At 41.6% G+C, this 18,586-nt stretch overlaps 1 protein-coding gene across 1 annotated transcript in view; it reads left to right on the forward strand.

The window, feature by feature from the left end:
- The window catches only part of MAP2K6 (mitogen-activated protein kinase kinase 6), a 134,998-nt gene that overhangs the window by 103,837 nt on the left and 12,575 nt on the right, over positions 1–18,586 (forward strand). The window contains exons 3-10 of the mRNA XM_011933930.1: positions 5,542–5,590; positions 6,175–6,288; positions 8,000–8,119; positions 8,955–9,071; positions 9,733–9,784; positions 12,358–12,485; positions 13,749–13,826; positions 15,396–15,535. Of these exons, the coding sequence (XP_011789320.1) occupies positions 5,542–5,590; positions 6,175–6,288; positions 8,000–8,119; positions 8,955–9,071; positions 9,733–9,784; positions 12,358–12,485; positions 13,749–13,826; positions 15,396–15,535 (798 nt within the window). The remainder of the gene's footprint in view (positions 1–5,541; positions 5,591–6,174; positions 6,289–7,999; positions 8,120–8,954; positions 9,072–9,732; positions 9,785–12,357; positions 12,486–13,748; positions 13,827–15,395; positions 15,536–18,586) is intronic.

Raw genomic sequence — 18,586 nt, forward strand, 5'->3', positions numbered from 1 at the left:
GCAGTGTTTGTTACTCTCACTTGACATGTGAACAAACAGAACGGTGCAATGGTCAGGTGCATTGCTCCGACCTGTTGAGCATAGCTTCATGGGTAAGAGTTCAGGGTCTGGAGCCAGAACACTTAGGTTTAAATTTGGGATCTAAACTTCACTAGTTGAATACCTTAGGCAAAATACCTAACTGCGCTAAGCCTTAGTTTCCCCTTCTAAAAATGCAAAAAATTAGCCAGGCGTGGCGGCAGGCGCCTATAGTCCTAGTTTCTTGGGAGACTGAGGCAGGAGAATCACTTGAACCCAGGAGGTGGAGGCTGCAGTGAGCCGAGATTGTACTCCAGCCTAGATGACAGAGTGAGATTCCATTTCAAAAAACAGACAAACAAACAAAACCCGGGAATAACAGTGATGTTGCTGTCTTGAGGATTAGATGTCATAATCCATATGAGTGGCTAGTGTAGTGCCTGGTGCATTGCAATTGCTCCATGAAAGGTAGCTCCAAGTGAGCATTATTGCACAGCTTCTCGGTGGAAGAACTGGCATATAAGCTCAGGAATCTCTGACTCTCAGTGATGTGCTTAGTCACACATCAGACTGGTAGAGGCTGTGAGCGAACAGTTTATGGCTAGTGAAATGAGAGGTAGTAACCTTTACAGCATACTGTGCATCAGAAGCCATCATGGTGCAGCTCTGGGTTCTAATCTCATTGTCTCTCTAAGAGTTCTTTTTTTTTTTTTTTGAGCAGAGTCTCGCTCTGTTGCCCAGGCTGGAGTGCAGTGGTGTGATTGTGGCTCACCACAACCTCTGCCTCTCGGGTTCAAGCAATTCTCCTGCCTCAGCCTCCCAAGCAGCTTGGACTACAGGCGCCCGCCACCATGCCCAGCTAAGTTTGTATTTTTAGTAGAGACGGGGTTTCACTATGTTGGCCAGGCTGGTCTTGAACTCCTGACCTCATGATCTACCCGCCTCAGCCTCCCAAAGTGCTGGGATTACAGGTGTGAGCCACTGCTCCCAGCCTGAGTGTTCTTAAATTATTTAGTCACTTTCAATATTAATTGCTGAAAGAGGTATTAATACCTTGATTTCAATTCATACCCTATTCTATTTCACTAGAGGTAATAACACCTCTATTAATACTACCTCTGAGAGTTGTAAAAATTAAGGAAGCTATTTTATGTAAATGGCTCACACGTTCTGTTGCCCAAATAGGTGCTCAATAAATATTTCTGAATAAATGAATAATAATTGTGATAATAACCAGTGAACTGATTCCTCACGTAAAATTATAGATGAATAACTATCGTACTAAACCGAAGCTGGTTGTCCATATAAAAAATGAATACTAGGTGACCTTTGGAAGACCTTTGGTCTTCCAGGGGAAGAAGTTTTGTAATAAGCTTGGTTTCTTCCCCAGAGGACTAAAATATTGAATAAGTGACAGAGAACATCCACCCACAGTATAAACTTCCTGCAGAATCGCAATGCCCCTGGCAAACTAATATGCCCAGCCCTGGACAGAGCACAATGTCAACTAATCCAATCTGATTTGTCAGTCTTGGCCCCATCATTTGATATTTTTGGCCCACTTGATGAGCCCAAGGGCCTGCGGCACAGGCGAATTGATTATTTTCATTAGAGGAGGCCTGGGCATTGGGAGCAAGTTCCTTGTATTCAGTCTGCCTCGATGGGAATCATGAGAGCAGGTAAAAAAGCTCTTAGCCCAGTTTTTTATATTTCCTTCTCTTCTTCCTTTTTCTCCTCCTTAAGTCAAGGCTGAGATTCAGGGGACTTGAGTTTTATTTTCAGCTCTGTGGATAACCGTATGGCTTCAGAAAATCACCCAGCTTTTCTGGGTTTCATTTTTCTTTCTTCTTTTTTTTTTTTTGAGACGGAGTCTCGCTCTGTCGCCCAGGCTGGAGTGCGGTGGCCAGATCTCGGCTCACTGCAAGCTCCGCCTCCCTGGTTTACGCCATTCTCCTGCCTCAGCCTCTGGAGTAGCCGGGACTACAGGCGCCTGCCACCTCGCCTGGCTAGTTTTTTTGTATTTTTTAGTAGAGAGGCTGTTTCACCATGCTAGCCAGGATGGTCTCGATTTCCTGACCTCGTGATCTGCCCGCCTCGGCCTCCCAAAGTGCTGGTGGCTTGAGCCACCGCGCCTGGCTCATTTTTCTTAATCTGGAAAATGGCACCAGACCCTTCTATTAGGTCCCGGGGTAATGCAAAGTTAGTATAGAGCCAAGCTCAGCAAACTTTTTTTTTGTGTGTGTGTGTAAAAGGCCAGATAGTAAATATTTTAGGCTACATGGGTCACAGAGGATGCTGTTGTTTATTTTTTGTTTTTTTTACAAGCGTTTAAATTTGGAAAAGTCATTCTTAGCTGGACCACAGGCTGTAATTTGCTGAGCCCTGCTATATATGTAAAATATAAGAATACTAGACTTGGAAGAACTTGTTTTCAATAACCTCATTGGATGGCAAAAACAGTCGCAGCCCCAAATAATTAGTGACCTTTCTGTTGCTTCATACTTTTAAAAAGTCAAGGTGATGGCTGGGTGTGGTGGCTGACGCCTGTAATTCCAGCACTTGGGGAGGCCGAGGCGGGAGGATCACTTGAGGTCAGGAGTTTGAGACCAGCCTGGCCAACATGGCGAAACCCTGTTTCTACTCCAACTACAACGATTAGCTGGACGTGGTGGTGTGCGCCTGTAATCCCAGCTGCTTGGGAGGCTGAGGCAGGAGAATTGCTTGAACCCAGTAGGCAGAGGTTGCAGTGAGCCGAGATTGCGCCCCTGCATTCCAGTGTGGGTGACAGGGTGAGATTCTGTCTCAAAAAAAAAAAAAAAAAAAAAAAATCAGCGTGTTGAATAATTGCAAAGGATTTTTGTTGTTTATATTAGTCACATGTTTAAAGTCATATTTGCATTTATTTCAAAGTGCCATTCCAAATTAATACAAGCAAATTGTGACAACTGAGGAAAAAAAGCTTTGGAAATCTTGAAAAAGAGGAAGTAGCGTTTTAGAAATTTGATTCTTCCAGAAACCTTTTCTGAAGAAAAATTCCCTGCTCAGAAACACAAGATATAGAAACACATCACTGCTGTTTGTGGTGTGTGTGTGTGTGTTTTGTTTTGTGTTGTTTTTTTCTCTCTCTCCCCCTCAGTCCCCAGTTTTAAGTTAATATAAAAAAGTATTCTATGTATTCCAAAAGGATTTTGAGGTGAGAGAAGGCTTGCCATTTTCTTCTTTTTTTTTTTTTTTTGTTTTTTGAGACCGAGTCTCGCTCTTGTTGCCCAGGCTGGACAGCAGTGGCACGATCTTGGCTCACTTCAACTTCAACCTCTGCCTCCTGGGTTCAAGTGATTCTCCTGCCTCAGCCTCCCGAGTAGCTGGGATTACAGGCGCTCGCCAGCATGCCTGGCTAATTTTTGTATTTTTAGTAGAGATGGGGTTTCACCATGTTGGCCAGGGTGGTTTCGAACTCCTGACCTCAGGTGATCCACCTGCCTTGGCCTCCCAAAGTGCTGGGATTACAGGTGTGAGCCACCATGCCCAGCCCATATCCCTACTTTTTAATTTTGTTTTTGTGTTTAATTTCAGCAAAAGGGTTAGAATCATACCTGAGAGTTGGAAAAAGTCCTCATTGGCAAAGGTTTCTTTTCTCTCTCCCTTTCGTCTTTCCCTTTTCCTCTCTTTCCATTTTCCTTTGCCTTCTTCTGGCATGGAATGTGCTTCCAGAGAGACATGAGTCTTTACCTGTCCACTCACACTCTTTCCCTCTTTTCTGGCAGCACCAGGATTCTTTCGTCTTTAGCCTCTAGTTGTTCTTTTTGTTTGATCACATTAACAATGTGTTTTTTGGCATTTGGTATGTTTTATATATACATAGTCTCACTCTATCACCCAGGCTGGAGTGTAATGGCACAGTCTTGGCTCACTGCAACCTCCGCCTCCTGGGTTCAAGTGATTCTCCTGCCTCAGCCTGCCGAGTAGCTGGGATTACAGACATGTGCCACGATGCCCGGCTAATTTTTGTGTTTTTCCTAGAGACGGAGTTTCACCGTTTTGGCCAGGCTGATCTCGAACTCCTGACCTCAGGTGATGCGCCCGCCTCAGCCTCCCAAAGTGGTGGGATTACAGGTGTGGGCCGCCGCACCCGGCCAGCATTTGCTATGTTTATCGTACTACTGTTGGTACATTTCTTTCAGGAAAGTGCCTTTCTCAGCTCCTAGTTGTGTGCACAGCCAGAACCAAACATTTATCTCTTAAGTAGATTGATGCCACCTGAGAGATCATTGAAGTAGTAGAAATAAATACTCAGAAAGTGACTATAGAAACAAAATCAGCAAACCTCTGGCTCCTAAGAAAACCCCAGAATTGTATAATGCTATGCATGGAAGAAATATTGCTGGGCTTGATGAGACAGCCTGGTAGAGTAGAGAGGATGCAGAACTGGAAACCAGGAGACCTGGGGCAGCTGACGGCTGGGGGGAGTCACTTTTCCTCTCTGGACCTTCTGTCCGTCTATGAAAGAATGGACTAGATTTGAAATTCTTATGTTCTATGAATTTTGTGAGTTAACAGAATATATGCCATTGCTATTTGTTTCTTAAAACAATTGTGAGACTTGGTGAAATAATTGTATGTATTGGTGCTCTTGGATGAAAGATAAAGCTTGAGACTTACTACTCTGGCACAATGACCTGCATCAGCAGTCCCTAACCTTTTTGGCACCAGGGACTGGTTTTTTGAAAGACAGTTTTTCCATGAACTGGGTGGGGGGATGGTTTCGGGATGATTCAAGCACATTACATTTATTGTGTACTTTATTTCTATTATTATTACATTGTAATACATCATGAAATAATTATACAACTCACCATAATGTAGAATCAATGAGGGTCTTGAGCTTGTTATCCTGCAACTATATGGTCCCATCTGGGGGTGAAGGGAGATAGCGACAGATCATCAGGCATTAGATTCTCATAAGGAGTGTGCAACCTATATCCCTCGTATACACAGTTCACAGGAGGGTTTGTGCTCCTATGAGAATCTAATGCCACCACTGATCTGACAGGAGGCAGAGCTCAGGTGGTAATGTGAGCGATGGGGAGTGACTGTAAGTCCAGGTGAAGCTTCTGTCCTTCACCCACCACTCATCTCCTGCTGACTGGTATTAGTCTGTGGCTTGGGGGTTAGGCACCCTGATCTAGATAATTGCACATATGAATTAGATATTTACTGTATGCCAAACATTCTGCTAAGCATTTTAATTGTATTATCTCATTTAATACTCACTCCTGCTTCACAATGTAGGCATATTAATATTCCCATGTGAAAGAAGAAATGGAGCCCCAAAGAGGTTAAGTAATTTAAACCCAAATGTAATTTATTTCAGATCTCCTCTTATTCACACTCATATGCTGCTTCAGTTTACTCATGAACTTCCACTTTCTTTTTAAGGAAAAATATGCCTAGTGGCGTGTGATTTGGGAAGGATATAATTGACTCATTAGCTTATGTTTGTTTTTTCCCCCTTATCTTTCTTAGACCACCTCGAGATTTAGACTCCAAGGCTTGCATTTCTATTGGAAATCAGGTAAGAAAAAATCACGTCTGCCAGCGAATACGTTGGCCATTTTATATGTATGCTTTGTTTTCCCTAGCATGCTGTCAGGGGATGAGTCAAAAAAAATTTGCATTTAAAGGGAAGTGGTATGCAAAGTTTTTGCTATTTTGAAAAAATGTTGAATTGAAATCAGGCTACTGTGGTTTTGATGGAAGGCATTTGAAGAGAGTAGATGGTTCTCTTGGGAGGGTATTTCTCAAAGCTCAGACATAATCTAGTTGCCATCAGTCAATAGTGGGTTACAGACACAATGAAGGGTCGTGGCTAAAGAACTGCAGTGAAATAGCTTCAAGTGAGACATAGGCAAGCTGAATCCAAGCTGTGTTTCTGTGTTGCCTGGGACAAGCAGGTGGGCTACCCCCGTGGGAGCTCCTAGACGTCTCTTGGCCCTTCTTGTAGCTTCTTGCTTTCAGAGGCTGCTTTGACATGCTAGAAAATCTTCAGGCCCAGAAATAATCCTTAGAACGTTGAGAGAAACGAGACAGAGGATAATGTGCTCTCTGTTCTGTTTATTTTTCTCTTTCCCATTGCATTATTCCTTTTCTCTCTTGCAGAACTTTGAGGTGAAGGCAGATGACCTGGAGCCTATAATGGAACTGGGACGAGGTGCGTACGGGGTGGTGGAGAAGATGCGGCACGTGCCCAGCGGGCAGATCATGGCAGTGAAGGTAGAGTTGACATTCTCCCAAGTGTTTTCTATCTGCTATGTATACGTTTGTCCATCTCAATTGTCAACCAGCCCTTTTAATAGAAGCAAAACCATCTTCCGTAGGGTAAGACAGAAAAGATTATTTGGAGGGAAGAGTATTTTCCTCAAAAGGTATGGAAAAGGCTTCCTTGGTGTGAGTTGTATCTACTTTTTATTTTTTATTTATTTATTTTTTTAACTCTTAACTCACCCTCCATCCATTCTTTCACAATTTTAAATTTTTACAAAACTACCATGTCATCATACTTAAAAATAATTAATGGGCCAGGCATGGTGGCTCATGCCTGTAATCCCAGCACTTTGGGAGGCCAAAGCAGGTGGATCACGAGGTCAGGAGTTCAAGACCAGCCTGGTCAACATAGTGAAACCCCATCTCTACTAAAAATACAAAAAATTAGCCGGGCATGGTAGCACATGTCTGCAGTCCCAGCTACTTGGGAGGCTCAGGCAGGAGAATCACTTGAACCCGGGAGGTGGAAGTTGTGGTGAGCCGAGATCAAGCCACTGCTCTCCAGCCTGGATGACAGAGCGAGACTCCATCTCAAATAATAATAATAATAACAATAATAATAATAATTCCTTCATCTAATCCACAGTCCAAGTGAAAATTTCCTTGATCATCTCAAAGTGTGTGTGTTTGTTTTATCCTGTTGGATTTTCAAATCAGAATCCCAACGAAAGTTTACGTATTGCATTTGGCTGTTATGACTCATACATCTCTTTTATTCTATATTTTGTTGCTTTTAAAGAGTTGCCCCTGAAAATCAAGAAACCAGAATTGGGAGAGAAAATTGTCTCCATTTGTGGAAAAAGGAGGGTAAAATATATCTAGGGTAAATCTACGTAGTTTTTGAGCTATGAAAGGAAATTTAAAATCATTTCATATTATTGAGTAGATGCTGGGAGGATCACAAAGAATTAACATCTCTAGTTGAGTTAATAGATTTGGGCCATCGTTAGGAATAATCAAAGGGACTTGGATCCCTTTGCTTTTGAAGAATGGGAATACTTTTATCTTGTAGATTTTTCAGTCTGTTCTTCTGCTGACTTGCTAAGTAGGCAAAAAGTGTGAAGGCCTAGTTATTGTATCTCTCCTATCATTTAATGACATAATCATGTTTCTGTAAGCCTACATTTGCTAGTGTGACAGATTTTTCTTCCCACAGGAGCACTGGGATGAAGAATGAACAGTTTCTGTATTTCTTTCGAATTCCTTCCATTTCCTATAGCTGTACCAATTCTCTTACAGTTACTTTTCCCTCCAAATACTCTTACCTGTTCCCAAAGAAGCGCTTTTGGCTTTTTATTTTTTTGGGACCTCAGATAAGCAGCAAAGTCCCTAATATTGTGTCCTCTTTGCACTGAACAGACATAATACAGTAAACCAGATTGTTTTTGTAACTTGGAAATACATTCCAAAATATTTTGTCACTCTCCAAAACATACTATCAATTTGTTTCTTACCAAGACTGTTCAGGAAATCAAATGAGTAACAGCCTTCCTTATTTTCATGTGTTACAGATAGCTAATCACTTAGGGTGGATATTCACAATGTTGTTGCTAGAAGTTGTGTTATGAACTGTACTGTTTTCACGATGGGACTTCTTCAGGTCCCTGCCTGCCTCATCCTCAGAGTAGTAACCATAAATTTTCCATGCATTTCCATTCAGCGGATCCGAGCCACAGTAAATAGCCAGGAACAGAAAAGGCTACTGATGGATTTGGATATTTCCATGAGGACGGTGGACTGTCCATTCACCGTCACTTTTTATGGCGCACTGTTTCGGGAGGTAGGTGACTCTTCAATTCAAAGTCCAGGGAGAACAATAACTTAAAAAGAAGTTTCTTTGATCATGTAAATGCCGTCACAATCATGGAGCTCTTTCTTGTTTGACACATCTTGTATAGGCGGGTTTATGTGTGTGCAATGACATGCCTTGGGGCAAGGTTGGATTGAAATTATGGTATTTTCAAATGTGGTTAGCCTTTTTAATATGCAGAGATTCTCTTCTCCTTTCTTTTTTTGTTTTGTTTATCTTGGCAGAACTTTCTATATCGCCTATAGACTGATTTGCATAGATCTCTTATAATTGGAAATATTCTGGTCTTTGGACTGCTTTAGGAACTTCATCTGGCCTACTTGTGTACCATGTAGACTTACTTTGATCTCTTTTCTCTACCTCTGTTTTTCACTTCACCATGATATGAATTATGAGGCTTCACCTCATTAAAACCAGCTTTTTGACTGACTATTGCTGGTGTTTGGTGTGAGAGATCCGACAGGGAGTAGGCATCTAGACCTAACTCCTAGACAGTGGTGTCAGTAAAGGCCTGGATTTCTGGGGTTTTATTGCTTATGTCTGTTAGTAATTAGATTCCATTTTTCATTAAGGGGCAGGAGATCACATGCAGGTTCTGCTCAGCTACCTACTGGTTTGCTCTTTGGAGACAACCTTGCTTATTTGTAAATTCCTTTATGATCTTGACAGAAAACAATATATTTCCCCCCAAAATTCAAGAAAGAAATAGTTAATTCTTCAGGACAGGTGTTTACTGTTTTTTTTTTTTTTCTTCTTTCTCCCTTTTTAATCCTTTTAAACAATTCCTGAACCAATTGGTCTTCAGGGTGATGTGTGGATCTGCATGGAGCTCATGGATACATCACTAGATAAATTCTACAAACAAGTTATTGATAAAGGCCAGACAATTCCAGAGGACATCTTAGGGAAAATAGCAGTTTCTGTGAGTACATTTTAATCCCTGTTGCAAGGATAATGTCAGAAATAAAGTCCTTATGTGTCTTTGTATCTCAATATGAAGAGATACTACCTGGGCCACAGCTACTATTCGTACATGTCTGTTGACGTTTATTGTGGATGGATAAATACATGCTTTCCTTTCTGAGCACTGTGTAGAAGATTCTAGCCCTGCTTTGGTTTGGCAAACTTTAGGTTAAATGACTCTAAGTGCTGCATTCATCAGCTATGACCACATTCCTGGTGTCTATATTCTGACATTAGTTTATTTTGATTTTCATTTATGGATTTTTAAAATGTTCTCTTAAGACTAGTAGGCATAGAAGGAAGCAGAAGGAAAATAAATAGAAAGAAGGTCTTCTACCTTCATGGCTATTCAGGTTCAGGAGGGTGGAGAGAAAAAGAATGAGGGCAAATGAACAAGATAGATGAGGGAGACATCCTTTCTGATATAAGATACAGTCCTCTCTGGTGGATGGAGTCCAATTTGTGTAACTTCCTATGTATCTTCCTAGATAGGACCACCACTATTTGAGAAAATATCTCACTGGTAACCTAAAGCCAAGCATAATAAACCTTGATATACTTAATAGTCAATTTCTTTCCAGCGATATGATAAATAAATCTATCTTGTGTTTCTCTTGCAGATTGTAAAAGCATTAGAACATTTACACAGTAAGCTGTCTGTCATTCACAGAGGTAAGCAGCCATGAGCTGCCTTGGCTGTTCCTTTGATAAAGTTCATTTCTTTCACCTGGAGACCCTCCCTACCCCCAAGCCCCCATGGATGGAAGTAGAATTGACTCAGGCAAGAGAACTAAGGGGCTTTCCTTTGAGATTGGATAGCAAACCATATAAGTAGTATTCCTTATCGTGGGTGAGGACATAAGAAGACATGATCTTTATCTTACATCCAAAGTGAATATAAACACTTGTTAGCAAGCAGAGCTGTGGGATTACATCATTGAGAATTTTAGAGAATATGGTAAAAATCGATCCTGTATTGGCCATCACATGAGAGCTTGTTGGAGAAGAATCATGGGTCTCAAGATCAAATGAATTGGAATTTGCATTTTAACAAGATTTCCAGGTGATTCTGGTGCACATGAAAGTGTGAAAAACTCTGGTATAAAGCAGAGCCCTTTCAGACAACAAGAGGCAGGATGAAATGATTTATCTCTTCCTCCTTCCTTTTCTTCCTTCTTATTGGCCTGTTATATCTTCAACCATCCATTCATCCATCCATCCATTAATTCATTCATCTTCTCTCCACCCATTCATCCATTTATTCATCTTTTAAAATCACTTTTAAAATGTAATAGATGCCCTGAGAGGTATATGAGAAGAAAGAATACTCTTATTAAATTGTGCATCAGGATTCTTATAGGGAAGTAAGATAAATATACCAAAAAAAAAAAAAAAAAACCCTTAAAAATATGAAAGTACCAAGCTGGGTGCCGTGGCTCATGCCTGTAATCCCGGCACTTTGGGAGGCCGAGGCAGGTGGATCACCTGAGGTCAGGAGTTTGAGACCAGCCTGGCCAACATGACAAAACCCTGTCTCTACTGAAAATACAAAAATTAGTTGGGTGTGGTGGTAGGTGCCTGTAATCCCAGCTACTTGGGAGGCTGAGGCATGAGAATCACTTGAACCTGGGAGGAGGAGGTTGCAGTGAGCCGAGATCTTATTACTGCACTCCAGTCTGGGCGACACAGTGAGACTCCATCTCAAAAAAATAAATAAATAAATAAAAAATAAAAAAAGCAAGTACCAAATATAGAAGTAATTTAGATAATGTAAAATAAGTAAGTGCTATCACTTAGTGATTGTCATTAGGGAAGCTTCGGGGAAGAGATACCCTCCACCATGTCTTTGGGAAAAATAATAGAATGTACTGGTATATAAGAGGGCCTTGTGGTTTGGATAATTCTTAAACTCTCTGAGCCTAGAAATAATTTAAAATGCCTTCCACAATGTGCCTATTATTGTTAGTTGTTATTATTAAAAATTGGAAAAATAGGATGAAGGAAGATGAGGAGAAGAAAATAGTAAGGAATACAGATAGGAAAAGGACTGTAGATTATTCACAAGTTTGAAATTAACATCAAGGGTTATTTCACCATTATGAAATATGCAATTCATATTAGAGAATATATGTAAGATATAAAAATAATAAAATGAAATTTGTATGTCTTCCAGCTTAAAGGGAAAATTATAAAGGATAATTTTTAAAGCTTTTGTAATAATCTTTATCTTCCAATTTTATGGGCGTTGTGAAAAGTATCACAAAGGGAAAAAATTAACTGTAATTTCAAATTTTATTATCCAGAGATAATTGTAGTTCCATTTTTGGGACATATGAGTGGGTGGGTTAAATCTTTCTAGTCAAAAGGATTAATTTAAAATCTGGTCTGTAATACTGCTTCTTCAGTACCTGCCCTGTGGTCTGGAATACCTGGGTTTATGATCCTTTACACTATGTGACCTCTGACACATCACTTGCAGAGGTTTCAATCACAGTTTGTTGATTTGGGCCAGGCTTGGTGGCTCACATCTGTAATCACAACCCTTTGGGCGGTGGGGTGGGAGGATTGCTTGAGGCTAGGAGTTTGAGACCAGCCTGGTCAAGAGACATCCTGTCTATCAAAAAAATAAATAAATAAAGAAAAAAAAAAGCCGGGCATGGTGGTGCACACCTGTAGTCCTAGCTACTCAGTGGACCGAGGCAGGAGGGTGATTTGAGCCCAGGAGTTTGAGGCTGCAGTGAGCTATGATCACACCACTGCATATCAGTTGAGTGACAGAGTAAAACCTTATCTTGAAGAAAAAACCAAACCAAACAGAAACAAAGGTTACTTTGGTCATGTTTGGTATATCATTGTGTCACGGTCTGCCTTTTTGTTCTTTGTTTTATTACTCCTCCTTTAAATATCAATAGATCATTTTGAATTGGGCATTTGATTGAGTAATAATTTTTTAAGCTCTTACTACAAGTATGAGGGTAATGAAGATCATAAAATCAGTGGAGAAAACAGTTCTTTGTATCGAGAAATTCACAGTTCTACAAGGCATGAACAAAACATGAAATAGAAAGTCAAGTTGAAAGCAATAAGCAGTTTATAACTATGGGTCAGGGATGGCAGTTACTTCTGTGTTGGGCAACTTGGGGAAAGGAAGATGGACAAATGGAGATTTTAGGCCCTCTGGTGGTAGAGAAATGAACCTTGAAAGCAGACTGGAATGATGGGATCCTGGTTGCTTTTGCTTTCAGATGTCAAGCCTTCTAATGTACTCATTAATGCTCTCGGTCAAGTGAAGATGTGCGATTTTGGAATCAGTGGCTACTTGGTGGACTCTGTTGCTAAAACAATTGATGCGGGTTGCAAACCATACATGGCCGTAAGTACATTAGCTAGCGTGGCATCTGGTAATGTCACTGCTGATAAATCATGCTGGGAAACAAGAAATGGATGGCCACAGAGGGAAAATGGAAATGTACCGAAGACTCCAACAGTAGTCTGCCTCTTAGTTTTTCTTCAAAATTTCATGTCTGAAATCTTTACTCACTTGCTTCGTATACTGTCTTAGTTTGTTCAGGCTGCTATGGCAAAATAACATAAGCCAGGCAGCCTATAAACAACAGCAATTTATTTCTCACAGTTTTTGGAGGCTAGGAAATCCAAGATGAAGGCACCAGAAGATTTGGTGTCTGATGAGGGCTCACGTTTCTCAGGATCATACATATCTCCTTCCTGCTTAGTCCTCCCACGGTGAGAGGGGCGAGGGATCTCTCTAGGGCTTCTTTTATAAGGGCCCCAGTCCTATTCATTAGTGTTCCACCTTCATGACTCAATCACCTCCCAAAGGCCCTGCCTTCTGATATCACTACATGTGCGATTAGGTTTTAACCTGTGGATTTTGGTGGGGAACAAACGTTCAAACCATAGTTACATACGTATTACTTTAAAAAAATCAAGTGAAAGAGATACGTTATTTGAAAAAACATATACACAATACATATAGCCTGCACAGTTTTCCACACTTTGGGAAGTATTACATTGTTTGTTGAGGACAAAATAGTAAATAGAGCTTAAATTACCCAAACAAGGCAGTTAGATTAGTCATGAGAGGACCTCACAGCTGTGAAGATTCACCGCCTTTAGCAGAGACCTTGCAATCCCCTTTAACTGAAGGAACAGACGCTGCATTCTATGTGGAAATGGACTTGTGCTTTGAATCGAAAAGCTTCCTGTCTGTGTTTAGCTAAAAATTGCTCAGGTCTATTAGCATGGGACAGTAGCCCAGTGACTCTTGTTTTATTGAGTTCTGGACTGTTCATGTTTTAAACAAGGATAATTCTAGATGGGCAAAGTAGCTTTATAACGTATACCCTGTTTCTTCTTAAGGCAAATTTTAAATTTGTTATGAAAGGAACTTGATCCATTACTGTGTCCAAGAAAAGACAAACACAGAAGAAGGGAAACCCTGTGGAGACATGGATATTTATTGTAGTTAACTGGGTCTTGTTGGCCTCAGAGGCATGTTAACAGCTTATAACAACTCACTTGGCAGCTGATGCTACCCCCATCCCCAGAGACTGTTGAACTAAGAATGTTATCTCAACTGTCTTCCCAGTTTCTCAGTTGTCTGTCTCCTTTCCAGCCTGAAAGAATAAACCCAGAGCTCAACCAGAAGGGATACAGTGTGAAGTCTGACATTTGGAGTCTGGGCATCACGATGGTAGTGTATGCCAATTGTCATGAACTATGAGGTTGTGGGCATGAAACTTGAATGAGGTGGACTTTGGGTCCAAGAAACAAATGCCCTAAATGCTGGTTTGGGGCACCCTCTCCTGCTGAGGTGGTAGGAGATTTTGAGTAATAACTGTTTGTAGTGTGGTATAGTAAAAACACTGATACGGGATTGGGGAAACCAATTTTTCTCTTGATTCCACCTCTGATGAGCTGTATGCCTTTCTGAGTAATTGTTGTAGTCACACGGACTATCTTCCTATCCTCATCTGTAAAATAAGAGGATCTCACCATATTTCTTATAGTTTAAAATTAAATTATTCAAGCCAAAGCAAGAAGCTTAAGCTGTGCAAAGAATGCTAATGTGCGTGAACCCTGATAGGGCCGTGTTATCCAGGACATAGGCTATGCTTCCCAGGATATTTTTAATGGAGAAGTAAAAGTTAAAGACTGATGAGGTCAGTGTGTTAGTTCGTTTTCACACTGCTGATAAAAACATCCCCAAGACTGAGTAATTTAAGGTAAAAAGAGGTTTAATGGACTCAGAGTTCCATGTGGCTGGGGAGGCCTCATTTCATGGTGGAAGGTGAAAGGCACATCTTACGTGGTGGCAGACAAGAGAGAATGAGAGGGCCAAGCGAAAAGGGAGATGCTTCATAAAACCATCGGATCTCATGAGACTTTTTCACTACCGTGAGAACCGTAGCACAGTATGGGGGAACCGCCCCGTGATTCAATTATCTCCCACTGGGTCCGTCCCACAACATGTAGGAATTATGGGAGCTACAATTCAAGATGAGATTTGGGTGGGGATGCAGCCAAACCATATCAGTCAGGTATATCCTCAATACAGGATAACCAGTAGGATGATTTCCTTAGACACAGCCCTAAAGTTATATGATTTATTCCTAACTTATTCATAACTTTGGTGATTGTAAATTTCATCACTTTGGTGGTCATACATTTTCAGTGGATCACCGAGGTCTGGAATTATCCACTGTGGTCCTGGCTCCTCCCCAGGCACAGCAGCTGAATAAATCCCATGAGTTATTTCTCCTGCCTGCCCGGAAAACACGTGATCCTGTAATGCAAAGTGGCCTTTTCTCAAGTCCAAAAAAAGATGAGTCATTTGGTTCTAGGTTGCTTTCTCCCCGTCATTTCACCAAGCGACCTGCAGGTGGCAGTAGATGCTCAGCTCTGGAAAGGTCTCAGGCTGGGAATTACTTTTCAGACCAAACATTTGAAATCCTCGTAGCTTTACATGCTGAAGTTTAATACTGTTGGCTTACAATTTTTATGAAGTGCCACAGTGGGTTTTAGTGAGGGGCCCTGTTTTAGATAGGCTTAAGTGACTTGTCTAGTAAGTAATATTTAAAAATCCCTAGCACTAGGGATTTGAGGAAAATTGCTAGAGAATAAATTATTAGTTTATTCCCCCCCACCCGTTATACTTGAACTTTGCCTTGTGTTTCCCTCTGGCTCTCCACGAATGAAACATGGGTGATCCCCTAAAGCAGCCCTGTTGAAACTGTTGTCTCCTGTTTCCTCTCTTCTCTAGATTGAGTTGGCCATCCTTCGATTTCCCTATGATTCATGGGGAACTCCATTTCAGCAGCTCAAACAGGTGGTAGAGGAGCCATCGCCACAACTCCCAGCAGACAAGTTCTCTGCAGAGTTCGTTGACTTTACCTCACAGTGGTAAGAGAGCCTCACCTCCCAAGTGTCACTGTGAAAGAAGAAGATGAGTTCTCATGAGTTTCTTCCATCGGGTTTGTCTCCATCATGCATACATTCATTCCGAAAGCATTTGTGGAGTGCGCCCTCTCTGCTGGAGAAGCAAAGATGACCGTATCACACTCCCTGCCCTCGCTGAGCCCAAAGTCAAGTAGAGAAATCTCATAAATGAATAATTATAGTATAAAGTGGCAAGTCCAGTGACAGAGATAGGGGCATGGGCGATTTAAGGAACTCGGAGGGAAGACCTCAGGATAGGCTTTTCTGGAGGAGATAAATCCGGAGCTGAGATCGTGAGAGGTGTTTTCCAAGCAAAAGGGAAATAGGAAAGGAAATGTATTCCAAACAGAAGGAATATCATTCACAATGTCACAAAAGCAAGAAACTGCTTTATGTGAGTTTTAAGCAATTTGATGTCAATTAGAGCATAAAGAGAAAGCTGATGGGACCCACTAGAGGCCTGGGGATAGGGAGTAGAGGCAAATAATTACTTTGGGTGAGAAGATAGTGGGTAGTTTAAGAGTGTTTCTTAGGTCCTCAGAAATCTTGTAGAACCTTGGTTGCTACTGAATACTTGCTAACTGTGGAGAAACTTGCCCACCATAAGAGACAATGCTGAAGTTCTGGGAAGGGAATCCAAAGAAAGTTGGGGTGGAAAGAGGGAGGGAGCCATACTCATGTGGTAAACTATATTTTCATGAAAACTGCCACAGCCGTCAAGAAAAGCAACAGAGGGAAAGTATTCTCTAGACAATCAAGTTGTTTCTGTGTGCGTAGAGGTCATGATGCCTGGCATGACTTGATAGTAATGATCATGGCAAGTGATGCTGGAAGCGGGATGCCAGAAATGAAGCACATCCCTGAGCCAGATTAGTGTATTTGGCCATCCCACAGAAGTAGATGAGAATTAGGAGGAAGGGGACTGGGAGATGGTGGCACGGCCAGCTGTGATCCTCGGAGGAGGGCCGTTCTGAGTACTCACTGCTGGGGAAGGGTCTGGAGCTCTGAAGGCTGTTTGAGTTACTGAGGAAGCTGAAGGAACATCTTCCTCATGGCTTCATTCCTCGGCCTCCATGCGTTTTAGAAGTGCTGTGAGGTGGAGCACCCATGCCTGTAATCCCAGTACTTTGGGAGGCCGAGGCGAGTGGATCACCTGAGATTAGGAGTTTGAGACCAGCCTGGCCAACATGGTGAAAACTTGACTCTACTAAAGATACAAAAGATTAACTGGGCGTGGTGGTGAACAGCTGTAATCTTGGGAGGCTGAGGCAGGAGAATCACTTGAACCCAGGAGGTGGAGGTTGTAGTGAGCCGAGATCATGCCACTGTACTCCAGGAGCCTGGGCGACAAGAACAAAACTTCATCTCAAAACAAATAAATAAGAAATAAAAACATAAAGCTGTGAATACAGCATTCATCAGGAAATGTGGAAGAAACAAAAAACAAAGCAACTGTCTGTTGCTTGTGAACCTAAGAGCTCTTGGACTCTTTGTCAGCCCAGGGCCCCTCCTCATCCCTGGTACTTTTCCCTGATGATGTATGAGGCTGGTCTGCAGTTGTTTGTTTTCGTTTTTGACTGGATGACTAGAGAGGGGCTGGAGCCTTGAGTGCTAGTACAATAGTTGTTGGATGCCTCTTAAAATATGTATCTTCTAGCTACTTCCTGTCTGTTTTCCTTGAGGGAGTGTGCTGGATGTGGTAGTACCTCTGCCAGGATGGATTCATGATTTTGCATTCTGGATTCAAAAAACTTGTTTTTTGTGGTTGGTTGGTTGGCTGGATATTTATTTGTTTATTGCCTTATCAAATGTTTAAGGTCACATCAAAAAAAGGGATGGGGGCTGGGCGTGGTGACTTATGGCTGTAATTCCAGCACTTTGGGAAGATGGCAAATCACTTGAGGTCAGGAGTTCGAGACCAGCCTGACCAACATGGTGAAAACCCATCTCTTCTAAAAATACAAAAATTAGCCAAGTGTGGTGGCACATGCCTGCAGTCCCAGCTACTCAGGAGGTTGATGCAGGAGAATTGCTTGAACCCAAGAGGCGGAGGTTGCAGTGAGCTGAGATTGTGCCACTGCACTCCAGCCTGGATGATAAGAGAGAGATGCCATCTCAAAAAAAAAAAAAAAAAAAAAAAGGGATGAGGCGTCTTGGGTAGTATAGAACAGTAGTTCTCAAGAGGGGTGGTGATGGGGAATGATCTTATCTAGCTAAGTCTCTTCAAATTATTCTCCCTATTACCTTTCTCCCGCCTGTCCCCTTTTCCCTAGATTCTGGGTACTTTAGGAAATTTTGGTAAGAACGAGGCTGGTGTGAAAAGTGTGAGAAAGCCGAGTCTACCATTGTGAATCACCAGTTTAATCCAATGATTCTCAACTGTGGCTGCTCATTTATAAAACTCTAGTGAGCTTTCAAAATCACTGTCCCCTAGGGCTCATCCTCATAGACTCTGATTTAATTGGTCTGGGGAGGGGCCAAGATACTTATTTTTTTTTAAATGTTCTCAAGTCATTTTTAGGTACAGCTGCGGTGATAACCCCGGGTTTCAACATATGATCTGTGGACCTGCCATCAACTACTTTCTGTTTAGAAGGCTTATTTTCTTCAATTTATTTTAAAAAATCATCCAATTGCTTGATTTTTCTTTCCCCAGTGTATTTTTTCTCTTACTTAGAATTTTCTGCAAAGAATCAGAACACTGAAACTTTTTACAGGTGTTTTAAAAATGAACACCTTGAGAAATAAATGTTTTCTAATTGCAATGTGTGCACACGTATGTGGAAGTTCTGGATACGCATCATTGCTCTTCATATAATGACTGCCCTGTGCCTACTCTCTCCTTATAACACCCTTAGTGCCTTCATGGCCACCTGCTAAGATATCCCCTTCTGTCTCGTTTTCTTTTATTTTAACCCAGCTACCACAGTTCATTAATTAAAAAATTTTGAGCCATAGACATGTCCCAGCTTTCCTGAAACTGTCAATTCTGTTAATACTATTTGCTCAGTGTCA

The sequence above is a fragment of the Colobus angolensis genome, unplaced genomic scaffold (genome assembly GCF_000951035.1).
Source record: "Colobus angolensis palliatus isolate OR3802 unplaced genomic scaffold, Cang.pa_1.0 Scaffold1, whole genome shotgun sequence".
NCBI lineage: Eukaryota > Metazoa > Chordata > Mammalia > Primates > Cercopithecidae > Colobus > Colobus angolensis.